At 44.3% G+C, this 26348-nt stretch overlaps 2 protein-coding genes and 1 long non-coding RNA gene across 4 annotated transcripts in view; 2 read left to right on the forward strand and 1 right to left on the reverse strand.

The window, feature by feature from the left end:
• Window positions 1–28: 28 nt before the first annotated feature.
• RAD51C (RAD51 paralog C) lies at window positions 29–15910 on the forward strand. The gene is made up of 9 exons (XM_082294476.1): window positions 29–152; window positions 822–1080; window positions 1325–1491; window positions 2483–2616; window positions 4992–5123; window positions 7228–7294; window positions 9961–10021; window positions 12234–12294; window positions 15736–15910. Exons 1-9 carry the CDS (start codon window positions 35–37, stop codon window positions 15841–15843), a joined length of 1107 nt encoding a protein of 368 aa, XP_082150602.1. The 5' UTR covers window positions 29–34; the 3' UTR covers window positions 15844–15910.
• A 523-nt stretch (window positions 15911–16433) lies between these two features.
• Window positions 16434–23583, reverse strand: LOC309580432. Its single transcript, XR_014226984.1, has 3 exons — window positions 23430–23583; window positions 17253–17350; window positions 16434–16593 (listed from the first exon to the last, which is right to left on the reverse strand). It is a non-coding gene; the product is annotated as an uncharacterized lncRNA (long non-coding RNA).
• A 373-nt stretch (window positions 23584–23956) lies between these two features.
• The window catches only part of PPM1E (protein phosphatase, Mg2+/Mn2+ dependent 1E), a 60686-nt gene continuing 58294 nt past the window's right edge, over window positions 23957–26348 (forward strand). For both annotated transcript variants that reach the window (XR_014226998.1, XM_082294696.1), the window contains exon 1: window positions 23957–24441. Coding sequence is in view for 1 of the 2 variants with exons in the window: in XM_082294696.1 (XP_082150822.1) it covers window positions 24038–24441 (404 nt within the window). In the remaining variant the exon portion in view is untranslated. The remainder of the gene's footprint in view (window positions 24442–26348) is intronic.

Genomic DNA, 26348 nt, shown 5'->3' on the forward strand with positions numbered 1-26348 from the left:
TTCTCGGTGCCTCTCGGTGCCTCCCGGTGCCGCCATGCAGCGGGAGGTGGGTACGTTGCCGCTGGCTCCCGCCCTGCGCTCCCGCCTCGCCGCCGCTGGCTTCCAGACGGCGCAGGAGCTGCTGGACACCGGCCCCTGCGGCCTGAGCAAAGGTACCGGCGGCCTTCGGCCCCGCGGGGCCTCCCCTGGATATTCCGGGCCTTTCCCCCTTCCCCATCCCGGCCCCTGGGACGCCCGAATGAGGCCTCTGGGAAAGGGGCACAGTGAATAATAATAATAAAAAAAAGACGATTCTGGTAAAAGATCAGCTGACACTGAGTGATGCAGGAAAACGAAAGGGTTCTGTTAGGCTCATTTCCTCTTCTTTCCCCAGCTTCCCTCTTGTTTTTACTACGTGATTTAAACAAAATAAGTTTCTTTGACGTCAGAAAATTGCCTTTTTCAAGGAACGTGTCATGATTCCTCCCTGTGAGGGTGGGGAGGCCCTGGCACAGGGTGCCCAGAGAAGCTGTGGCTGCCCCATCCCTGGAAGTGTCCAAGTCCAGGTTGGATGAAGCTCTGAGCAATCTGGGGTAGTGGAAGGTGTCCCAGGATGGAACTGGGTTGTCTTTCAGGTCCCTTCCAACCCAAACTAGTCTGGGATTTTGGTTATGGGTAGCTTTATTATCTATGATAGTAAAAGTTTAAAAATCGCAGCATTAGTGCCAGGGCTGTGTGCGTGTTGTCCTGAGAGGGCGAATAAGAATCATTTTGTGTCATGCTGCAGAATCAGTCACTGCTTATAAAATAAAGGTGGTGTTTTGTGGTTTTGGCTTCTCTAGAAATTGGAATCTCGAGGGAAGAGGCACTGGAAGCGCTGCAGGTGGTGAGGCAGGAATGTCACAGGGATGCAGCAAGGACGGCTGGGGAATCAGGTGCCACCAGGAGGTGCACAGCCCTGGAGCTTCTGGAAGAAGAGCAAACTCAGGGCTTCATCATCACCTTCTGTTCAGCACTGGACAACATCCTGGGAGGTGGTGTGCAGCTGACAAAAATCACAGAGATCTGCGGAGCACCCGGTGTTGGCAAAACACAGTTGTGGTATTTTATTTTTCCGTGATTTCTGTGCAAGCAACAATCACTTTTTGTTTAACTCAGCTATGAAATGAGTTCATTTTTCTTGTTGTCGTGCCTGCAATCCCTGATTCTTCTCCAGCATTGTAAATGTAATAATGGCTGTACTGCTCCCTGTTCCGTGTATTCCTCAGCAGGAATATCACTCCAGGAGTGAGTTGGGACAGCTCTGGGGTGTAAATATTCCTTTTTTTCCTGTTTCCCATGGCAGTATGCAGCTGGCAGTCGATGTCCAGATCCCAGAGTGCTTCGGGGGTGTTGCTGGAGAAGCCGTGTTCATTGACACTGAGGGGAGCTTTATGGTGGACAGAGTGGTGGACATTGCAGCTGCCTGTGTGCAGCACTGCCACCTTATTGCTGAGGCTCAGCAAGAAGAAGGTACGTTGCTAAGTCATTTCTTTCTGCCTAGCAGGCAAGGATGGAGTGAAACAAGTGTCTCGTAGGCTGCAGTGTTACTTTTGGAGTGTTTGCTGACAGCTTTTTATTTCCACTTGTGTGTGTCAAACCCTGAACTACATCTGTGTCTGGAGAAGACTGAGCTGGTCTACTTCAAAAATAATTATTTTTCTACATGGAGATTTTGTGATCATTTTGATCTTGGGGGTTTTAGGTGCTGTGTGAGGTTTTGGTGTTTGCTCTTCCTCCCTTCCTCCCTTCTTCCATTTTTTTAATACCTTAATGATCATGTTTGCAGCAACACTCAAACCCAGCTCTCCTGAGCAAAACTGAGTGTTTTGTTTCAAAACACAGGAGCAGGTGGGGAAAGAAAAAAGGAACAGCAGAATTTTATGAAGCAGTGTTGCTGCTGAAGGCCCATACAGTAAAACCATAGCTGGAATTCAGCTCCTCCATAAAGTCAATACAGCCAGGCTGCATTTAGTAAGAGTTTTCTTCTCTAAGTCATCAGTCACTTGGGGATAAGGACACAACTTTTATGTTACTCATGGAGAATTTATGCACCAAACTTCTGTTTGAACTGAGGTAAAAAGACACTGTATTAAACGAGCTACTGCCTGTATATTAAACAAGAGATGATTAATAGTCCCTGATGTCCTCTGGTGGTGTTCTGGCTTGAAAATGATTTACTGGAGAAGTTCTTGCTTCAGAAATAAATTTTTCATTGTTGGAGGCCTCCTTTGGAGGCTCCAGTGTGTCTGTGTGCAAATGCTGGGATAGCATCTGCTCACCACCTTCCTGACTTTCAAGCCAGATGGAAAATATGTTTCCACACTCCTTACCTTGCCTGTTCTGTTTCTGGGGGCTTTGCTGTTGCTATGTGTGGAGGGCAGGGTTTGGTGGGATGATGAAAGTAACAATATGCTCGTACAGACTTCTGACTCATTTACTCATCTGTTTGTTTTGTTCTCAGATCATCGGAAAGCTTTGGAGACTTTCTCTCTGGAAAATATCCTCTCTCACATCTATTACTTCCGTTGTCGTGACTACGTAGAGCTGCTGGCCCAGGTCTACCTCCTGCCAGAATTCCTGTCAGAGCATTCCAAGGTAGGGGTTATTGCAGGCTTGTCAGGAGGTGTCACTCATCTTCACGCTGAAGATTTTTGTCTGCTGTAGTAACATGAGTAAACACCTTGGTACCTCGTCAGCTTGGCAGTAAAATATTGGCTGATAGCAGAGTACAAATGTAAAGCCTTCTGCTTGTTTGCCTTTTCATTCCCATCCCAATTACTCTTGAGAGTAATTTGCTTTTGCCGTCCTCCTGAATTTCCACTCTGAGTTGAGGACGCTGGGTCTGTGCTGCCACATGTTCCATTTCTGTGAGCACTGAGCTGTGAATCACCACAGAACTGCTCTACACAAGAGCCTCTGAGCCAGGGGGGTGTGTAGTGACCATGAGGGTGGCATCAGAAAGGCTTAGTGCCACTTTTTTTGCCCTAGAAGATCACTGAGGACCAGAGACATCCTGCACCATCTGGAAATTGACTCTTCTTCTTTTCAGTGCATCTTCTGTTGCTACAAGCAACCAGAGCCTGCAGCTTGACTCTTGGGTGGACTGCAGCCAGAAAGTTTCCTAGTACCTAATGTCTTAGAGAAATGCTATTGTAAGGCAGATTTTCACCACCTCCCCTCCACATTTCTAGGCTCTGCACTGTGGATCACTCCCTGTCAGGATCTGAGGAACATGACTGTGCCTCCTTCTATCAGAGCACAAATCAATGTTGGATTAGATTGTCTTTTGCGTATACTCCAAAATTTTTCATTTATGGGAGCTGCTGTGTTCTTGAAAACACAGATGGGAGCCTCACTTTTGCCTGGTGTAGTCTGGTATTTCCCTTTCCCTGCCAGGTACTAACGGTGCCCTGTTGTGTTTGCTCTTGTGGAAAGTACATGGCTTCATTAGCACAGTTCCACTGGGCTGCAGTTCCCTGGAACCATCTGTGCTGATTATAAGGGCTTGGCCTGAAGCCTGGAGTTGGTTGCAGGAGAACCACAAGACCTTCCTCTGATTCTTTGGACAGGCTAAGAGTGACTTGACAGATTGCTCATTGCAGTCCAGCTCTCATTAAAATTAGTCTGATCCCTCTGGAGCCAGGTCTGGGATCACAGGAAGCCTCCAGATTTTAGGGGTTTTTATGAGAGAGACAAAGTTGTAGAGGTTTAAGGATAAGAAAGATGTGGAGTTAGAGATCCAAATGTGCCGTTTGGAAATAAGAATTCGTTTGAGATCTTGTTAATAATATGAGAAAGACTGTTAGAAAATATTCTTGTCATAAAAAACCCAATTCTTTAAGGTCTGCTAGAGCCAAGCTGGCATGGACAAGGCAGGTGTTACCAAGCTCTCTTTATACTTTAAATACTTTAAGTTTTCCTGTCTCCTATCTTAAAAAAAGTGCAACTGGGCAAATTTGTGATAGCCAAGTTATATAACCATGTATACATTCCCGTCTAGCATGTGTCATGTTGATGCTGTTAAACTGGTTGTTCTTAAAGAAATGATACATGAGGAAGATGTACAGACTCATGGGAAAGAATTTGCAGGAAGGAGGGGAAATGAGAACACAGATGAATATCTTCTTTTAATCCCAACTATTTAATCTTCTTTTGCAAATTAAGGGTCTGTTTTTGTCAGCTGGAGGCCCAGGACGATCTCATTGTGATGTTTGTGCAGGCCTGAATGTTCCAGTCATAAAGAGACTTCCCAGTAATGAGTTAAATCAATAATGCAGAAAATCGGGATTCTTGTGTTGTTTCCAATTTGTTATCTTGTGCAGTAATGCAAGAACTTGTAGACATTAAGGATTTGAGTGACATCTGAACATGCAGGCACTGTAAGACCATCCATCTCCCTCCTGTATTTCAAACTTGGGTCATCAAAACAGCCACAACAAATGAAGATAGAATAAATCAAAATCCCAGACTAATGTTTATACAGTGTCTTGAGGGTGATGAGCCAGCAGCTGCAGTGTGCTCTGACTTTAGCTAATGATTGCTACAAAAGAAATAATTCAGCAAAGCAAACATCTTGAGGCAAGATAGATCCTCAGCTCCAGTGCAGTGTGCCTGGAATATCTTTAGCATCTGTTAAACTCTGTGTTTCCAAGACAGATCACTGATAAGAGCTGAGTTATCTCAGCAGTGGCTTCAGACAGCGTGTATTCTGATTTTGATTTGGATTTGAATTTTAGGGAGAAGGTGAAATAAATTACTGTTTGTGGAGAGTTGACTGAAGTACAGTTCTGATGTTTAATGAATATTTTCTCCAGCTTCTCCTCTGCAAGACTTCGAGTCCAGCTTTGCCCATCATATTCACCTAAGTCTGAAATGAACATTCCACTGCACTTAAAAACAGGTCTGGCTGCTTTTTGTCATTTTTTTATAGGATGGTAATGGCAGTTTTTTATCTTTTCTTCTGCATTTAGGTCCGGCTGGTGGTGATTGATGGAATTGCCTTTCCCTTTCGCCACGACTTTGAGGACCTGTCCCTCCGCACGAGGCTGCTGAACGGGCTGGCACAGCAGCTCATCATCATAGCCAACGACCATAAATCAGCAGTAAGTCCAAGGCAGGCTTAAATCCCAAAAGATGCTACTTTTTTTTTGCAAATAATCAAGGAGATGTGATTTGCTTTTGTCTCTAAATAGCAAAATAAAACTGCAGTAATGTCCTCTGCCTTCACTCTTGCTAGTTTAAATGTAGAGGGATCACAAAGGCAAAACACCTAAAAGGTGGGAAATTCCTAGACTTGCCCAAATAAGTAAAATTTGCATCAACAGCATCCTGTGGATCTTAAGTAAGTGGTAGAATGGCATTTTTAATGCTGTTTGCCATCATCTCCAATGATTTGGTTGGACAAGGGATGCTCCTCTGATGACTTTACCTACAAAAATACCTCAGAGTATTCAGCAGTTCCGACACAACTTTCCACTCTTTGTTTAAAAATGAACTATGGAGCCACTTTATCTGCTGGATTGGCCTTCTCTTCTGGCATCCATGGAAACCCAGAGCTTCCTTCCTGGGCATTGTTTCTACGTCACTGATGGTCTGGAGGCAGCAGAGCCGCAGCCAGCAGATGGCACTGGGAAGCTGCAGCTGTTCCAGAAGTTGTTTTGGAAGTCTCTGGCAGCTCAGAGAAGCATTGTTCAGGAATTAGAGCTTCCCCAGCCCTCAAAATGGTGTTTATGCCTCTAACAGTATCCAGGTGACTTGTGACCTTGTCACCCACAACCCTCTGGCGCAGTTGGCTTTTGTTCCAAGCAGCTAAAAATAAAACTTCCCTTGTGCTTCCTCTGGGAGCTGTGGGAAGGGAAGAGCCCAGCATTCCCAAAGTGTCCTGCCATGAGCTGTGGAGCTCCTTCCTGCTGCTCTGGGCACCAGGGAGATGATGTTCCAGGGTCTGCAAAGCCTCACGTTTCCTGAGTGCTTTCCCTCACAGCTTGGTACCTGGTGACCTTGAACAGCAGCTGCTGTCATTGGACAGTGTTTTTCTTTGGTCCAGGATAAAATATATAAATTATTTATTCTCAACCAGGCAGTAGTTTGGTGCAAACTTGCTAAATAAACTCTTGCTAAAGGAGTCAGAGCTTCAGGAATGGTTTTGCTTGGATTTGCCCTCTTGTTAGTGGTGTCTGAGTTAGTTCCATGAGCTGTGAGCTGGCTAAATCCAGCCTGCATGCCAGGGATTGCTTGTCAGGCAGCCTGGATGCTCTAATATGGAAGGAAGTCAGATCCTAAACCTGGACTCGGAGTGAGGATGCCCAGCCCTTCTCCAGCAGGGAGATGAGGAGGCTATTTGGGGCTGTTACCATGCACTTGTGATGAGTTACTTCTCTAAAATGTGCAATATCTGTGCTGGGCTCCCAGCTGTGTAAATGTTTTAGGGTGTGCTCAGCAGAATTGTTTCCTCTCACACACTTTCCTGAACTGCTCCAGCACGAATCCTCTGAGCATGTCAAACAATGGAACTCTCTAGGGTCTAAGATGGGTACAATTCTTCATTTTTAATGAAGTTTGTGATTAATATTCCTGGCTCTTTTCTGTCTCACCCACCCCCACTTCTACCAGGGATCTAACCTAGACTGTCTGTGAGCCTCCTACAAGTGATTGGGGCTGCGAAAACACTCCCCCGCTCTGTCTGTTCACTTCCATTCTGCTTTGTGTTGTACCCACTTGTGCATTTTTAGACTACAAGGCACAGAAATTCAGTTAATCACCAGGCTAATGCACGTTGTGAGCAGCACCACCAAGTTCATTTACCCCAGGGACTGAGAGCTGGCTCCTCATGGAGCAAGTCACCTGCAGCTAAACATAGATCCAAACAGCATTTAGGACAAATGTTGTGGGATAAATAAGTTGTGTGGGGTTTGCATCCCTTGGAGAGGATGAAATGGAGGTTTCTTTAAAGTCTTGAATGAAAGAAATCTCCCATTCAAACCAAAAATACATTTTGCAGGGTTCTCTTAATTTGTTTTGAAAAGATGAGGCACCTTTACAGTTTCTCCTCATTAACACAGGAGCTTCATCACAGTTGCCAAGAGTTTTGCCTGAGTAACTGCTTCATCAGTAAAAGCTTTTTGAAAATTCCCTCTCTTCCCTCCCACCAATATGGTGCTTTTCCAGGACATTTTCTTATTTCTTTGCTTCTGCTTCCTCTTTCAGGTGGTTCTGACAAACCAAATGACAACAAGGATTGGACAAAGCCAGTCCACGTTGGTACCTGCTTTAGGTAAGTGTTTAGCTTTGAGTTGAAAATTGATATAGGACTTCCTTTCCTTTGGCTTTATGTACAAAGAAAAATAATCCAAAAAATGTACCTGGGAGGAGTAATCCTGTAGCAGGAATGTGGTGAGGAAGAGGTTAAATCACTAAAAAAGAACCCAGCTTAATGGTTTCATACCCCAAACTAAGCTGCAATTTCCTAAATTCCCTGAGAACCATTCACTGCCTCTCCCAAACAGTTTAAATTGTTTATTTTCCCATTACCCTTGAACATGTTCCATTAATTATTTGCAAAGGCATTTCATATTTGCTGCATCACTGGAATTCTCTGCAGTTATGATGTAGAGGGAAGTTCTATGTGGGATCCTCAGGCACAGCCTGCCCTGAGCCAGGTTAAAGAGTTTTTTTCTAGCTGCTCATTTTTGCCCTGTAATGAGCAGATACCTCATCCAGACCTTTCTGCTGCAGTCACAGGGGAAAATAAAACAGTTCTGAAGTGGAGATTTCTACAAATTAAGGAAAGGTTCAGCATTTAAATCTTATTTCAGGCTGTAGCTTTGCATTATTTTATGATTCACTTAAAGGGCACAAATTCTTCAGGTTCTGTGAGCTAAGTAATAATTCCCTTGTTCTGGAGAGGAGGGAGAAGGGGACAGTACAAAGGCAAAGATGTTCCCAGAGTCTGTACAGGCACCAAACCATTTGGCACAGATGCAGAGTAAAATGAATAAACACAGCCCATCTCCTGCAGGAATGTGAAGAACCTGGAATTTGGAGCTGTGCAGGCAGACCCAGCTCGCAGGATCTGACCCTTTTTGTCAGTTTTGCCTCTTGCTCTCTGATGGATTATTTTTGGCAGCCTTTCTTGCTACAAACTCAATTAAAGCTAATAGAGTCTGTCTTTTTTTCACTGGCCAGCATTGTTTGGGAGATGTTGTGTTTATTGAGTCATGGGGACAGTAAAGAATGTGAAGACATTCAGGGGAGGTTATAATTCACAGATATCCTGCATTGCCTTGTGCATATTTTCTTTCATAAACAATTAATTTGACATGACCTCCCGTGGAGCTGACTGTGACTCTCCCCAGTGTGTGTGACCACAGCATTGTTCAACTGAGTAGTGTGAACTCTTCCAAAAATGCAATTTGGTACCAGCTGGTAAAATATTTAACCAAGTGGTTTTGATGCCCTGCTCTGAAGAGATGGTATTTCAAAAGTCTCATCATAAAGGCCTAAAGAGCCTCCCACTCCATGATTTGGTGGAGCCAAAGGAACTGTTGAGGGAAGGGTCAGCAGCAAATCCCCAAGTAAAATCAATCAATCCTATTGCCTCCACTAAATAGGGTTTTTTCCCCCCATTGATTGGTAAGCCTGAAAAACAGCTTTTTCATGAAAGCATTAATCTCTAAACTCTTATTCAGCTCCTGTGCAGAAGGGAAGATCTTAATTATGGGGGGGTGGGGGGGGGGAAGAAAAGAAAAAAGCACAGATGCTGCAAGGTATTAAGTCAAGAGCTTTATGAAGGGGACAGCTTTCTTTCCCACTAGTGATAGCTAAGCTGGGTGTTCCTAAACATTTCTACTAAATATATTTAGAAAGGAGGTCAAATATTAATCTACAGGCAGTTCAACTCAGAAATATCTCATTTTACAGTAGCATTTTTCACTCATATTCAATGCAGTTGGAAACGTGCTGGTGTGGAATTTGTAGCCATTGTAAAATGTGTTTTGATCTCTGCCTCAGAGCCATATCTGAGAGCCAAAATCTTTAATCTCAACTGAGATGTAGTGGAGCAAGGTCTGGCAAGATGCCTAGAGGGTCTAGGTCTTCGTTACAGTGGGATCATTTTTTTCCTTCTCTGTGCTCTAATAAATACCAGAGCACAGGGGGCACGAGGGGCTGGGGGTGTGGTGGAGGCCAGGGAGGGATGGACAGGAAAGAGCAGGTAGACAGGGGAGACTTGACTGGTTTAAAGTGCAATCCATCTTTGGACTGCTGACAGGGATAAACAGAGGAAAAAGCACCCAATAAAGCTGTCTGTACATTGATTTGTGGTCAGGTGGGAGCTGAAACAAGTGACTGTGCCCCTGAATCAGGATAACAATCCAAACTTCCTTCTCTCTTTCCACCACACTTCCCTACTCCTTGCTTTTGGTTGTGTTATTTTGCATTTTGCTGTCAGAAGCAGAAGACTGCTTCAGGGGCCCTTAATACTTTAATAATCACTGACTTTCTCCCAAAGCTGCTATCCCAAAGGGAGTGATGTTTGCTCATAATTATGCCTGAGAGACAGAATATTGCAGTTCTGAAGTAGGATTTAGACCTCCTCATCAGACTTCTTCAGTAGTAATTAGACACATCTCTTCTTCAAGCTGCCTCTGTTTTCAAGATTTGTCTAGTACCTGTCCTTTATTAGGCATCCATAACATTTTTCTACAAATATGGAAGTATTGCATCAAGATTTCTATAAAACACACTGACTACAGAGGTTATTTCTTGTCTCGGTGTATTTGTTGTGCAATCCTTGCAAGTATGAAAAAGATGTGATGCATCACTGCAAGAAGGACATGTTTTGTTTTAATCATGGGGGGTTTTTGAAGATTAATTTCATTTCAGCTTGCTGACAGTGGTGGTGGTATAAGAGATAATGATCTATCATTTTGTGTCCCTCAGGAGAAAGCTGGGGACACGCTGCCACCGTCCGTTTAATCTTTCACTGGGACAACAGTCAGAGGTGAGTGAAAACGTGAGGAAAATCCATGTAATGACAAGTGTGGCACTGGAGAATCTTTCAGACTGAAGCATGGGTTTGAATTTGGCTCCTTGCCTTGCTCTGGTTGGTTGTAGCCACTATAATTTCTTCAGGTAGAATTTTTTTGCTTCAGTGTTTTCATCCCCTGTCAGTCCAAAGCTAGAGATGCCAAGGAAGGCATTAAAACCACCTAGACAGTGACCCTCAGGACAGGCTGCTGACCCTGAGCTTCAGGGGCAGCCACTGGACCCTTCTGCTTTGGAATGCAGCAGGATCCTGCAGAGCTGTGCAATTCCAGTGACCTGCAGAGAGGCAGAAGGGGCTGCATTGATGGCCAGCACAGGGCTGAGCTGTGGAGGGTGGGTTGAACCCTTCTAAAAACAGTGTGAAATTCTGTCTGTTGCAATGAGATCTCCTCTGTTTCCTGGTTCTCCTTTCCCCTCTTTGCATTGCAAGGTCATTTCTCTTTCCTGGTCAGTTAAATTTGTCCTGTGTATAATATCACCATGCAGCAGCTTGAGATTAAGGAGCTGTGCTGCAATTCCCTAATCTTCTGCAGTGAGCAAAAATGCTGCAGGAATGTTGTTGTGCAGAGTTTTGCTTGTTGAATTTGAAAGAAAAATGCGGTGACACTTTCTTGGGGAGTTTTGTTTTTAAATTCTAAGTTTGAAGGCAATGCAGAATGATTACAGCAGGCTGTTTAATTTGGAATTAAATTAACATCACTGATTAGTTAACAGTCTTTTTAGGACAAGTTGCATCAACATAATGATTGCAGTGAACAAAAGTTAATTTTATATATGAAAAGAACTTTTTTTTTTCTGCAACACAGCTAGGAAGGCTGCAGATAGAAGTTGCAGAAAACAAGCCAAGGATAGACAAACATGGCTTATTTACTGATGTAAATCTGCAGCTCACATGGAGTGGGGCCTGCAGAAACAGCAATTCTGGATACAACTGTAAAAGCAGAAACAGCTCAATGCTGTCTTATTTTTGCAAAGGCTGCCTATAGCTGATGATCCATTGTGGTTTTGTTGATTTTATATCAGGTTATTGGGCACAAAGATCACTTGAGGATCCATTTGCCTTTTTTTAAAAAAAATTTTAAATGTGCTTTGGCCAACTCTGGTACCTGTCTCCTCCTTTCTGTCTACTACTGAAAATATCAGAGCTTAATTCTAAGGGTTCTCTTTGCTGGGAGGAAAGATGCTGTTGAGTCAGAGGCTCCAGCTGAGCTCTTGTGAAAGCCTGGCTTCTGCAGCTCCAGATTTGGGCAATTTTGTCAAGTATAACCCAGCATTTGAGTGTTCTGAGGAATTCCCTGTGTAGCTAACATGAAGTGGCAGCGTTCCTCAGGCTGTAATTACGTGCTCTCTAATAGAATGGCACCTCAGGGAGGAAAAAAAACCCCCAAAATAATTAACAGGATTTTTGGCAGGGTGTCTTGCTACAGAGAGCTGAACACTTTCTAGATTGGCTTATGTGAGTTTCAGGGAGGTGGGCACGGTGCAGACCAGCAGCCCTGGCAAGGGTTGAAAACCCCTTTGCTTTTGAGCTGCTTTGCAATTTTCTCCCTGTATTATGCAAGCATTTACTGTAGAACACAAATCAAGGTGTATTGCTTAGAGTCTAAATGCACCAAATCAGGGAAGTGTCAGAGGAGAAATGAAAGGGGAACTACTTTCTCAAGGTTATGCTGTGTGTCAGTGGCAAGGGCAGGCATAGAAATAGAACATCTTCTCCAGCCTCTGTGTTATATTGACAGGCTTGTGAAATCTCTAGAAAAAGCCTCCCTAGAAGTACTGGAATTCTTGAGGGTCTCTCCCAGCTTTGAGAAGTCAGTGAACAAATGATTAATGGAGTAGGGAAGAGTTGTTTTCAAAACCTTTTTTGTTTGCATTTTAAGAAAGTGACATTTGGATTTAATTCATAATGAATATTGTTCCAAAAATGTCATCAAATTCTGTGATGAAACAAGGCTAATTAATCATTCACTCTTTTTAGTAGGTCTAGATTGTGTTTGAGCTGACAGGTCATGTAAGGATGAGAATCCACAGTTTGAATGACCTATATGAAAATACATCCATAAGAATTCCACTGGTACTGTAGGAAAACTTGGGTCTGGTCACTGGGCTATTTGGAATTTTTATTACTCTATTAATTAATCATAATCACCTGGGGTTTCTTTTACCAGGCTGGCCACACTGTACAAATCACCGAGTCAGAAGGAGTCCACCATAGCCTATCATATCACAGTGAGTATTCCTCTGGGGATGGAGATTCACAGATGGGAGCACATTGTCAGCTGTAAAGGAATTTTCAGACAAATCTGAGAATGGTCTTTGCTTTTTTATGTTGCTTTTTAGCTGCCTTCTGAAGGGAACCAGTAATACTGGGATATCTCCAGATTTAGGGGTAATTTGCACCTTTTCTCTTTCGAAAAGTGACCCAGCATTTTTTCCTCTCAGAGTTAAAATGCTTTTGATTTCCAGATCAAACTTCCAGGCAGCCTGTCCCCACCTGTTCTGCTGCTAGTGCTGCTTATTTTATCTGCCCTTGGTGTTAACTTTTGGCCTAAGTGCAATTACCAAGAACGATCTTAGCCTTCATTTTGGGACACCTGAACTGTTTTCTCCCTGGTAAGGTAGGGTGTTGTTTCTCAGGTGGTTCTTTGCATCTGTTCCAGCTGAGTTCATCTTTTTAGGATCAGGATGACCAGAATTCAACCCAGTATTCCAGAGGCCTCACCAGTGCTTTGTTCCATAGGTATTTCCCCATCTCTGCTTTATGTGTGGTATCAACCATGTTGTGTTTATCCTACACTGACCCTACACCAGCCAATATACACAGAGTTTTCTGCCACTATCATGTAAGGAGCTTCCAGCTTATGGCTGGAGTCCTTATTCATCCCTAGTTAAATCCTGTGATTATTTCCTATTGTGGAGTGCTTAGATACATATTAATGAGAAGAGATGCTGTCTAAGCTGTATTTAGGTTTGAAAAGACAGCACCACTCAACTCTTATATCCTCAAACGTCAGATCCATAGGTATAACTCCGTGACTATTTGCTGCGTGTCCTCATGGAAACACGTTGCCATAGCATTTTCTGCAGATTTTAATGCTGCCATCAGATGAGATCCTCAAACTTTCAAAGAGAAATCAGATTTTTTTTTTTCCCCCCACTCCTGAATGTATTCACCTGGACAGAAGAAATACTGCAAATACATACTTTGATAAAGATTGGAAGGGGAAGTGGGATTGCATCCCAAGGTTGTTTGGATCATGTGATGTGAGTCCTTTTTTCTCCAGCTGACAAACAGATGGATTTTATCTCAGACAGTTTAATTGCCTTTTACTTTCACTTTTATAAGCACCATAAAACACCTATGCTCTCTTCTGTGTGAATGCAGACAATCTTGAAATAGAGTTGAGAGTGAATCCTAATCAAAGATAGTTAAAATGTAAGATTATCCCTGTGTTTTTTCCCTTAATCCTGATTAACTGCTTCAGCAGATGATTTCTTAAGTAAAAAATGTATTATCCCCATCTCTTTCATGAAATTCAGGTCTGAGAACAGTCTGCTGTTACCATTTCTCATTCCATAGTAAAACTGGAAGATGTCAATACATCCAGTGTTTCCAAGTCAGATTTGTGTATAACCAGCATACAAAAAAAAGATATTTAAAAACCAAAAAATAAATTCCTTAGGACTTAGAAATGTTCAAATGAGGTGCTTTGGTACCATTGGCAAAGTGGCTGCTCAGTGCCCATGAGCTGATGAAATGTGTAAATTCATGACTGAGCTGTGGGGTTTTTTTATCCCTGTCCTTTCCAGCACTCTGGCATCAGTCACCACTCTGAGGGGGCTGTGGAACTCCTCTCCCATGAAATCCTTTCTTCCACAGCCTGATAAGGATTCATTCTTAAATGCAGAGTATAGAAATGGAAATTGATTTATGCACAAGGGAGTAAGCTCAGCTGATTCACCTGAATTTCCCAGGAATGTGACCTGATTATTTCATAGTGAAAGACAGAGACCCAGGGTCTAAATTCCAGGGAGGAATTGTGTTTCCCTGAGCTGTGGAGGGTCTGCCAGGCCAGCAATGGGAACGCTGCTCAGGTAACAAACCCATCTACCCTTGCCAGTCTTGCTGCAGAGGGTGTAAATCCAGAGGACATTAAGGAACAATTCAAAATGACAGAAGTCTGAGCTTTGTCCTTGGTTCCAGCAGCCACCTCCTCACCATCTAAAACCCACTCCCAAACCTCACAAATATACACAAAATTCTTGTGTTTTCAAGGTGCCTGCCTGTAACCAAGTACAAGACAACCATCCTGGGCAGTCTACTTTATGTTCTGGCCCTTATAACCCTTGGAATGCTTTCACTGGGAGTCAGCATTCTGGATTAAGTGGATAGTTGGCTACAGATCCACCTTTGTGCCTCAGGGAAATGGCAGAGATTAGATGCAGCGAAACATTAAACTTGAAGATTCCCCATTATGCTCTTTAGAATAACATTTGAGTTGCTTATAAATAGCAGAGGGGCTGCACAGATCCTGCCCTTTTGGCACCTCTTGTTGTTTGTTCCTTTAAAAAACCCGGGTTGGGTGAGGTGAGGCTTTCAGAAATAGAAATACAGGAAGGGGAGACTTAAACAAGACATTTTGCTCGGGTTTGGGATTGATCTTGGTGTGGGACACACTGGCATTTGGGAAGAGTCACGTCTGATGGTAATTCTGCCTGCTTTTTTCACACTGCACCAACCCAAAATGTCAGCATTCCTGAAATGCTCTTGTCCCCACATTGTCTCTACCTGAGCGTTTTGGATCAGCAAAGCAATTTTGTGTTCTGATTAATGCCTTTTCCTCTCTAAGTCTGCACTGAGAGTCTTCACTGAGCTGTCAGCAGTGCTCTCTGCGCAGCATTTGTCTGGAGATGGGAATTAAGACAGTTGCAGGCTTCACACAACGTCTCATCATCTCCATCTGCATCCATGACATGTTTAACTAACCGACTTCGAGGTCTTTCATATTTTAAAATGGTTAAAAATTAAATTGTGAGCTACAGTAATAGAAAATATGAGTGGTACTAGGCCAGCTAGAACACTTCAAGCACTCTCCTGAGTAGCAGCATGTAGTTTTCACTTCTACATTTAGTTTTTGGCAGTCAAAGGTTTTCATCCTATTGTGTCCCATAAATTACTATGCTGGAACAGTCTTTGCAGTCTAGAGGCAGATTCAGCTCTGCTGTTCTCTTACAATGTCTCATTGATGTTTTCAGTTCATTAAGTAGGTACATGGAACAAAAATATCCTAGGTTGTAGAAATTCACAGTTTTGTTTCTGAAAATGACTGAGGCAATTAATCCAGTCATCTCCTTGCTTCTGTGGGAGCTGATGGATTTGTCTTTTGATTTATTTAAATAGGCAACATAAGTTAATTTACAGAGAAGCAGTTTTTCATAGCCATAGGGGTGATAAACAGTAAAATGAAAGTGATAGCCTGGTTGGTGAAAATAAAATATCTTTAAAAAACAAAATGAGGCACATGTGTTGTAAAGTATGCAGTGCTGAGCTTAACCTGGTCTATAAACATAAATGGCAGCATCATCTCTCATTCTGATCTTCTGGGAACTGGTTACTCATGCTTTCTATCCCTACAAGCCTTAGCTCATGCTTTTCCTTCCATCTTCCAGTCCCATGGCTTCCGAGATGTGCAGCCTCCAGCTGTCACTCACAGCACAGAAGGGACTGAGATGAACCCTCGGAAACGGCCACGGACAGAGGAGGAGAAGCAGCAGTGATTCCAAAGTGGAATGTTAAAAACCTGCAGGAGAGCAGTGGCAGAGTGGATGTGCAGCCAAAGGCAGCCTGAGAGACTTTCAACTTCAGTTCCTGCTCTGGACTTTATTTTAATATTAAGACTGCAACGTGCAAGTTTCTGCAGCACAAAATTCCTTTGTGTATGGCATAATTGTACTTTTATAATAAAAATCTATGTTTTCTATAACAAGTGGCTTCAGCTTTGGCATTGGGTTTTTTTGTTTGGGTTTTTTTTGGGGGGGGGCTACAACTCCATCTTTTCACACTGGGTAAAAAGACAATGAAATGAGAGCCTTCAGCACAGCACATTTAATGACAGGCATGTGGATCAGTCATCTGGCTTTGTGTGTACCTGAATTTTAAGGAGGTGGATGCAGCACTGTGCTCACCACAGGCTCAGAGCAGGACACAAGCAGTGGATGCTGGAAGAGAAATGCAGCTTTCAGTGCTACACCAGAGTGGGGCTTTAGCCCTCACCTGCTGCAAAGTCCTTGGTCAAGGGCAATCAAAGCTCTGCTTTGAACTTCTCATTTACCCTGTAGTGGCAACAACAGAGATGAAAGACTGGATCTGAAGGACAAAGGATTTAATCCAGCACGATAATTTTATGTTCCTGTCTCAGTAAGTGGGAATATTTTACCATGACTCAGGCTTGAACCAAACTGCTGCATAGCTCTGACTTCCATGTTCATTTCATTTCAGGCTGTAATCAGGATCTCCTTTGTTCGTGGCTGTAATAAAAAGGAAACCCAGACTTAGGCACCAGCAATATCAGCAGCTCCAGAATCTAAACCCAGAGAATGAATGTACTCTGAAAGCACAGCAGCTTTTTGTCCTCTTTTTATTAAGAGAAAACAAATCGAGGAGATTATTAGAGGAGAAGAAAGGTGCTGCACTGCAAAATAGTAATTACTTCAATTATGAGAAGTGTTTGTACACATGCACAGAGATGACCCCTTTTGGCAGAGCATTCGGTAACGTTAGAGCTGAGGAAACTCAGCCAGAAGCTAAATGGAGAATTCAAGTTGTGGGAGTCACTATCTTAAATTTTTAATTTAGTATACACTAAACTGACTTTGCCTTGAAACAAAATTCAGTGCTGAATCTGAGTCATAAAATCTCTCTATTCAAAAAAGGCTGAAAAAAAAAAAAAAAAAGGCAGTGTTTTTTGCATCATTATAGGGTTTAAATAAAAATTACATAATAAAGTATTAAAGGGAAAAGTATTGAGTTGCCATGCAGCAAACCGGGCTGTGTCAAAATTTAAAAACTGTGAGTCAGGGAGAAGCTCTGAAGCAAGCAGCATGACATAAGGGAAGGGAGGCAGCGGGATCTGTGACTCAGACAAACATTTCAATGCAGGAGACACAGGCAAACAAAAGGATCCTACCGCATGTGATGTCAGCAAGCAAACGCTCCCGTTTGGGAATAAAGGCTTCCTACGTATTGCAGTGCGGGAGGAGGGGGGAGCTGGCACCGAGCTCTTGCCTACGTAGCCACAAGGAAAACCATCCATTAGGAATGTTGGAGCAATATTTTCAGGAGCTCTCCTGGTTCCTGGTGATAGCTGCTATCTAAGGGGTTTGGTAATTATGGAAAAATCCATTTCTCTCAGTGCATTGTGCTGGGATTTAACACCCGCCCCATGTCCTTCCATGTGTGAGCAGAGTAACAGTGTGGCTCCCATATACTATTAATTTCAGCTGACTGTGGTTTTAATTTTGTTTGTAGTAGAGTAGCATCCAAAAGCCCCAGCTGAGATGCTGATCCTGTTATAACAAGATAAATGGTTTTGGCTGAGTAAATGTTAGAGCTTCCAGTGTTATGGGCATCATTATTCAAATAAAAAAGATGCACAGTTACTGGTTAACAGTGGGAGCTACAAAATGTCCAGAGGAAACATTGGAGGCTCTCTATGCTGAGATTTTTAAATTTTTCTCTCTTTTTTTCCTATTGAAGCTATTATAAAAATCAGTTCTGCAGACCAGAACTGAGAGAAGGATCTGTTGGCGGAGACAAAATTAGATTAAATGAGCCAGATTTCGTTCTCATCTGCTGGAGACAAGGAAGCTGTTCCAGGCTCAGAATTGCAGAGAAAGAAAAAATTTGACCATTGCCTCACCAGTAAATCTTCCATGGCAAGTTGGTTTTTTTCCATGTGCGCCTGGAATTCTCATGCATGTCACAGCATCAGTGCCCAACAGCGAGGGGCAGAAGAGAATTTTATTATTGCACAAAAAGTAAGATTCTAAGTAGCCAACCTCATGGCACTGCATCAAAAAGAAAATGGGTTGTTTGATTTGCTGCTTAAGTCCCAGTTTGCTGAAAGCCAAGGGCTTTAACTGTCATGCTGAGTTTGAAATGATTCCATTTTTTGTGGGGACGACATTTACTTGCGGTGGAGGAACTTATTTTGTCACCACAACAAGAATCCAGATCCCACCACAGGCCTTGGCAACAGGCAAACACTGCGGTCACAGGAGAATTCTCAGGCCCTGAGTCCTGCTTCAAAACTCTTTCGTTTGGACAGGGAAAATAACAATTTATTTATTCCTGATTTGATGTGTTCTGCACCTTTTCCATTATGAAATAGTGAGGAACCAGCTAGCCTCTAAGTAGAGTAAATATAAGAAAATGTGGAGAAGAAGTAGCTTAACTGGAGGTACAAAGGTGTAGCCAAGGTTCAAGGTAGGAAATCGGTCTCCTATTGAAGTCAATCACAAAGTGATTGATTTGTGTGGAAAGGAGATTTGGCCTCTAACCTGAGTGTTGAGTACAGAGCTGAGAAAAGTACATTTAAAATATAACAACCATTTTCCTGTTGAATTTCAGTTACTGTTCCTTTACTTATTTTACAGGGGGACTAAATTTAGAATTAGATTTATTCTCAGGTATTTCATGGATTAACAACAAAGGTGAAATCCTTACTGCCTGCTTTTTGAACTCCACCCTTTTTCCTGAACAAAAGAAGATAGGAAAGTTGGAAGGACAAGTCATTGTGCTCCAGCTTCCCAAAAGAGACTGTCTTTACCATGCTCAGGATAATAATTCTTTAGAAAGGCACATTAAGATGTGTTGTACTGGTTAATTCTATGTGAAATATATGCGGTAAAGTTTGAAGTATGGTTTGATGCTTTCTTATCCTTGAAGGAAATGGAATAAACAGAGCGCCGACATGGCACTAACACAAATATTACAGCAGAGCACAGAAGGGAAATAACAGCTTTTTAAAAGGATGAGACCCAGGGAGGTCAGTCTGTGTTCCCAAAGCAGCTCAAGCACAAGGGCCCTGCTAAGAGCTCGCCCAGGGAGCCTGGCTGCAGGGGAATGTGGCGCTGGCACTGTCTGGGAGCAGCCCGGCCAGCCCTCCTCCGCACCAGCCCCTCGGCTCCAGGAGCCAGTGCCAGCTGCTACCTGCTCCGGGCTTCCCTCTGCCTGCTCCCCAGCCTGGGCACTCAGTGTCTCGTGGCTCCTGGCCATGCACTCATTTGGGATGATTAGGGTCAGGGGAGTTGGCTTCCCTTGGCTGGAGCAAGATGCCTGCATTAATGTTCTATCCTGAAAAATGAAATCACCGGGAACTGGCCCCTTTCCCAGTACTGAATTTCACCCACAAATGCACCCACTGTTAAACTGTCAGCTCCTGTCTTGCTTCCCACAAGCAAGAAATATTCCTACAATATCCACTATCTATTAGAGAGCCTAAGCTCTACGCATTTTTAATTCTATCTATTGAAATAATAAATGGCATTAAAACCAATAGTTCCATCATTACACAAGTAGTAAAAATGTTAGATGATGTGCCAAAGGAATGCATAGAAAAGTGTGTATTTTACTAAGTCATCCTTCAAGAATTATAGCCAATTCTGCTCACTTTATTACAAGAATTACTTGCCATTGATTTAAACAGAGCCAAAGAAGCATCGGGATATTAAAAAAAAATAAATCACATTTCAGTTTCAAACAATGAGAATGGGGAATGTTTAAAATATTTTATAACATATATAGGACAGTAAAAAAGAAACTCTACAGACCCCAACAAATGGTTCTAATTGGATCTGGATGTATTTCTCAAAGGCCACAAATATGCCGTTTGACTCAGTTTGCATTATTTTGGGGGCTTAAATTTCTGACACATATCCTTCTAATACTCTTAATTTATTTAGTGTGAACCGCTGCAAATTTAGCAACACAGTTACAACTCCACTTACTCAGTAATTCTTTTTGTATCATATATGTTACTAAATGAAAATGTTTTGGGCTAAAGAACAAGTTGAGTCCTTAGCAAGAAAATAATGCCTATAAAGCGCAGCATGTCAATACTGTAACACTTCCTTTTACTAGATAAGCTTACTGCTTACTATGCTCTTGATAGTAAATGTGCTATGTCACATAAATCTATCTCTCTAAAGTTATTCATTCATTAATTTTTTGAAATGAACACAAGTTTCTGTGGCTAAATCATAGGGTTTGAGACTGTGGAAAGAAGTTAGGATCAGCTGCATCAATGGGATTTGAGGGGGACACTAATTCAAACCACACCCTTTCCTAAACAGGGGTTTGAATGGAAGGCCAAAAATGGAATTTTCCTTTGGGATGGGACTGGAAATTTCCATGACAGCTGGAAGTGGGATTCAGGCCTGAAATCCCGTGTTTTGCGAAGGATGGGGATATTTCAGAATAATCTTTGACTATTAATCTGGAAAAGCTGACTTGACCTGAAAAACTTTGAAGAAAAATAGTAAGAGAAAGAAAAAGAGAGAAGAACTTTGGTGTTTAGGAACACCCCAATACAGTATTTATTATGGTAAAGGAGTCAATAAAATTGTGGTGACAGAAGTTACTCAGCTTTTTAAAGCTGCAGTTGAACAGACTGAACCTAAGAAAATTAACTGGGGCTTGATGGATGTTGACTCTGTCAACAAGAGTCTTCTTGCTGTATTCCTTACAAATTCTTGCTTCAGTCTTAAGCAACTGAATTATTAAAACTGAATATAGCTTCTAAAATTAATTCAGGTTTACTGCAAAAGTCCTACTTTTAAAAGGAAGAAGCCCTACTTTGAAGGCATATACCATTGGATTTTTCCCATTAAACTCATTTGTATGGTATCAGATCATATATCACAGGTATGCTGAGTATTGTCAAAGCACTCTTCATGACCCTACATGTCTTCTGTTTGTCAGCCCACAGGAATCACTTCCAAAGGTGACAAAGAATTAAAAAGCACTTCTTTTTGCCCACCATACAATTCAGGCCACCTCCCCAAGGCCTGTTCAAACCCTGCTTATTTCTCAACAGCAAATGAGAAAATAGAAGGCATTGTTTTAAGGCTAAATTAAAACAGATTTCTTCCAAAACAATACTGTAAAATGTTCTTTTTTCAAACAAAAAGCAACATGATTAAGCTGAAATGGATACAAACACCCATGTTTCCTTCTCACATCAAGTTCAAACCTTATTCTCCATATGATTTGCAATGGTATCAGACTCACATGTTGTGAATTGTGAGTTTATTCCATCCACCTTCCCTCATCCCATAGGAACCATCCACCCAGCTGCTACCCAGTGATATCCAGAGTGTAGCCAGGCACTCTAAATTTAGCTCCCAGAGTTCCTGAACACTCCAAACATTTCGTAACAGCACCGAGCACAGGCTCTGAGGGATCAGTGGGTAGCACATTGTGCTTAGAGCTTCCTTTTCTGGGCAGCACTGAGGAGCAGGGTGGCTCCTCCTGGGGGAATTGCCCACCCCGGTGGCCCCACAGAGAGCAGGGCCAGCAGGTTCCTCCTGCCTGCCTCAGCCACACCACCCACAGTGACCATATGCTCCACTTTCCAGCTTAATGGGAATGGTTTTCCACCTTTCCCTCCCAGAAACCAACGTCAGCATGGCTGGGAGCCATCAGCTCTCTATTTAATATCAGAGCAAAACAATCCCGACTTGACAGTAGTGCCAAAAGTTGACAAAGTGTCCTGAGTGTGGAGTTCTACTCTATTTCATTTTAATTAGTGTCTTCTGCCACGAGACAAATGATGAAAAGCACATGGGGACTGCCAAGATGAATCAAGGACATCTGGTAACTTTAACATTTCAACAAGAAACAGAGTAGGTATTACTCCCAGATTCTCTTCTGTGCTGTTTGAAACAACTAAAAAATACATAGAATTAACAAAAATTTTAGAGAAAGGCTGCCTAAATGCTTTTGAATCTCTTCTTAGATAGTTTTAATTGCTGTTTGTCATACAACATGAAGCTGATCTTGCATCTTGTTGAATTAGCTGTTACTTCCCTAAGACATTGTTACAATAGGAATTTTTATAATTCAGATCATATTACGCCAAGATTATAGTTTCTTAGAAACTCCAACTGCCTCTGGATTCCTAGTGAAAAACAACTAATCACGAAGTTAAAACTGCTTTGTGATACTTGCATTGCTATGCATCCTCCCAGGGCTTGTGACTCACTGATGATGCAGAACACACAAACATAAAAAAAACCAAACCAAAATCCAGCAATGACATCGTCAGCTGCAACTGGGAGCTCTCTGCTCAAAAAGAACTGCAATGTTTCTTACCCTTCAGTGTTTCTTACCCTTCAAACCTACCTGGCACCCCTAAATAAACAAGTGTTAAACTGAAAATAAAGAAATGGTATAAAGAAAAATATTGCTTAGAGATAACCTTGCAGGAGAAGCGATGTGATTTTCTGTCACTGTCAGCTGTGAAAGACCAAGACTAACTGTGGCAATCACATTTTTAACTGTCAGGGCTTTTACATATTCACAAGATTGCAATAGGATCAGCCAATGCAGGTTGCCGGAAATATTCTAAAATTAGTTTGGCTCTAAAATAATTCACCAAATAGAAGACAGATTTACAGGAGCACCTGACATGCAGAGGTAATTACTACAATGCAGAGAACAACAGGTTTCAGCAAGATACTGTCCTTGTTACAATGCATAAAAATTTGAGGATCTTTTTTCATATGAGGCTCGTGATTTGACCATTTTTCAAGGTATATCTGACATTAAGGATGTCGTTCCCTCCCATGTGTACAAGCTATTCTAAATGTGTGGCAATTATATCTGTTCATTATTGGTATTTATGGACCTGATAGCTCTGAAAATAGCTTCCAGCAGCAATGAATAAAATAAGCCAAAATGCCTTTCACAAATGAAAGACATTTACTAGACAGCAAGAGAATATTCAGTACAGTTTGTCTCCCACTGACGAGTTATCTTTTAAGTTTTGGTTGGAGTAGCATCTTCAGCTTCTCACAAGTTTTCCTTTACCAGAACATGGAATGTGTAGATACTGCATAATACGTAATTTATCATAGGATCATGGAATGGTTTGGGTTGGAAGGGACCTTAAGGATCATCTATCCAACTCCTGCCATGGGCAGGGACACCTTCCGCTGAACCTGGGTGTTCAGAGCTCCATCCAACCTGGCCTTGGACACTTCCAGGGATCCAGGGGCAGCCACAGCTTCTCCGGACAACCTGTGCCGGGGCCTCCCCACCCTCACAGCGAAGAAGTCCTTCCGAACACCTAAACCAAACCTACCCTCTTCCTTTCTCATGGCCAGTTCCCCTCACACAAACACGCTCCGATGTCAAACCCGCTCTCCGCGGCTGCTCCTGGCCCCGGCTTGGCGGGACAGCGGCGTCCCCTCACGGCGGGGTGAGCCCGGGCCTCCCCCCGCTGCCGCCCCGGCCCCGCGCACCCTCCGGCAGCCGCGGAGGCGCCGACGGCGGCGGCGGAAGCTCCAGGGAAGCCCCGAAGGAGGCAGGGATTAGGTAACAGGCGATGTGCGCTCAGGTTTCCTCCGGGTTCCTGTGAGGAACCTACGCGTCTGGCTGCCTTCGCATGACTCATCACAGCGGCGCGGCTGCCGCCGCTCCCGCTCCCCCGCCAGCGCCGCGGCCCGAGCCGCCCCCTCGGGCGGCCGCCGGACCCCGCCGGGCCCCCCTCAGCGCCGCGCGCGCTCCCGACGCCCAGGCGCCCCCCCCCCCCCCGCACCCCCCGCGGCGTGCGCGGCCCCGCGGGCTGGGCTCGGGAGCGCGCGCGCAGGCGGCGGGCGGGAGGGAGGAGGAGGCGGCGGCGGCGGCGGGCAGGGAGCTCTCTGCGGGCGCAGTGCTGATCCGCCGGCGGGCGGCCGGGAATGCGAAGCGATGGCTGCGGGCGGCTCGGGCAGCGGCGGCGGCGGCAGCGCGGAGGAGAAGACCTACCGCCGCTTCCTCGAGCTGTTCCTGGGCGAGTTCCGCGGGCCCTTCGGGGCAGAGCCGGAGCCCGAGCCGGAGCCCGAGTCGGAGCCGGCGGCCCCCTCGCCCGCTGCCGAAGCCGCGGGCGACGCTGACGAGGAGCCCGGGGCAGAGGCAGAAGCGGGAGCGGCCGCCGAGGCGGAGGAGGGAGAAGGACGCGAGGGCGAGGGCGACGCCGGCGACCCTCAGCCGCCCGCCCCGCCGCCGCCGCCCCCGCCGCTGCCCTCGCTGCCCCGGCCGCTCTCGGAGTACATCACGGAGGAGGAGGTGGAAGGCGAGTGCCTGGACCTCTGCCTGCAGCAGCTCTACAAGTAGTGAGTGCCGGGCTGAGGGGAGCGGGGCAGGGCGCGGGGCTGAGGGGACCCTCCTGTGTGGGGCTGAGGGGACCCTCCTGTGTGGGGCTGAGGGGACCCTCCTGTGTGGGGCTGAGGGGACCGTCCTGTGTGGGGCTGAGGGACTCCCCAGTGTAGGTCTGAGGGACTCTCCAATGTGGGGCTCAGGGGAACCCCCCCAATATGGGGCTCAGGGAGGGATCCCCGAGGCAAAAGAGTTCAGGACTTCGGTGGTGCGGAGCAGCCCGGGGTCACAGCGTCCTGCTCTGTGCGGCTGCCCCTGCCCCAAAGAATCCTCTGCTCGGTGCTTTCTCCTTCCCTCTGGCCGGGACAGGCGAAGGGAAGAGACAAGGGAGAACCACGAGCATCCATCTGGAGAGCAGCTTGGTGGGGAGGGAGAGCGGTGGGGGAAATGTCTCACGCTCTGGTGCCAAAGCAGGGGGGGGGTTGCCTGTGGTTGATTGTGCTGGGGTTTGAAATTGAAATGTTCCCCCTGTGAGGTTTGTAAATGGGGAAACCTCTGCCAAGAATTGAAAAGAAGGGGCAAGAAAAGAGAGGTGGTTCACCCCACTCACCCTTCCAAAAAACCACCGCACATGGAGAAAACCACACCGTGTATTCACGGAGCGGGGAGAAAAGAGGAGTAGAAAACCTTGGGAGAGAGCTATCCATAATCATGGGGATTTTTCTGCCGTCAGCTGGGGAAAGCCGGCTATACTCGGTTCAGTACGGAGGCAGTTTCCAGATCTGTGCTTTCTAAAGGCTGGTGCATAAAGAGGAAACAGATGGGATCTATTCCCAGTGTGGAAAGTCTGTGGACTGAAACCTAAAGATCAGTTACCAGTGCCTTGTATTGTGCTCAGCTCCGGCTTTGAAGGCTCGAAATAGAAACGGTTGTTAGTGGCGATTCTTTAGGAACCTTTTTAAACTGATGCCACAGGAGGAGACAAATGAAGCTGTGAAAATCTGCACAGCACACCGGGGAGCTTTTCTGCCATTGAGCCGGTAATTGTAATGAGAGGTGTTACTCAGTCGCAGAAATAAATAAATAAAGAGAGAAAAGAACCGGGTTTTACAACTGCATGGTCTGTTTCTATCCAGTTCTCATCTGCCCTCTGCGTTTGTGGACGGTAGGGACAACACAATGATAGCTGCAGAGGACAAAGCTCTCCTATTCACACATGCTCGCCCTGCCACCTTTGGAAAGTCTCTGGAATACAGCAGCACATTCATAGGATGTGGTAGAGAGCAGAGAGGCAAGTCCCTTCTACCTATTTAGGACGTGTTTTGTTGGGTTATTTTTAAACAGGCTTGTGAAATCCAAAGTCACGTTAGTGGGAATAAAGTTTTAGACGTGGAGCAGATTATTTGAAAGTATTATTTGAAGTATACCTATGAAATGAACTGGAATTCCTCCCCCATCCCTTGTCTCTGCCTGTCCCCATACTCCAGATTCCCCAGTTTCTGAAGCTCGTATTCATGGCTGAAATTAATAAGCAAAAAATAAAAAAAGACATTTTGAGAGGATTCTTTTTATAGAGACAGCTCATGCCAGGTTGTGGTTCTTTGGGTCGTTTCAGCCTTCAGTATAAATCTTTGGATGGCCACTGAACGAAGCACCCCTTGGCTTTGTTTGTGGTGAAATCAATGCAGGCTTCCTTCTCTAGACAAAAAACAAGGTCCACCTCAAAATTAGGGGAGCAGGGGATCATGTTGTAAGAAAATAGTTTCCTATTTAATAATATTATAAGACAAATTGAACAACTTCTAAGACAGAGCTAAACTGAAATAGCTTTTTCTTGAATGATGGTGGAATCTGAGGTAAGTGCAAATATGCAAAATTATTCTGCAGGTAAGGTACTGTAGTTTTAGTTCACTTTCCAGAGAAA

Source organism: Coloeus monedula (assembly GCF_965178545.1).
Source record: "Coloeus monedula genome assembly, chromosome: 20".
Taxonomy (NCBI): domain Eukaryota; kingdom Metazoa; phylum Chordata; class Aves; order Passeriformes; family Corvidae; genus Coloeus; species Coloeus monedula.

Coding starts and splice junctions, on each gene's coding strand:
- RAD51C (XM_082294476.1), top strand. CDS start 35: ATGCAGCGGGAGGTGGGTACGTTGCCGCTGGCTCCCGCCCTGCGCTCC. Junction 1,081..1,324: donor GTTGGCAAAACACAGTTGTG/GTATTTTATTTT, acceptor TTCCCATGGCAG/TATGCAGCTGGCAGTCGATG. Junction 5,124..7,227: donor CCAACGACCATAAATCAGCA/GTAAGTCCAAGG, acceptor TTCCTCTTTCAG/GTGGTTCTGACAAACCAAAT.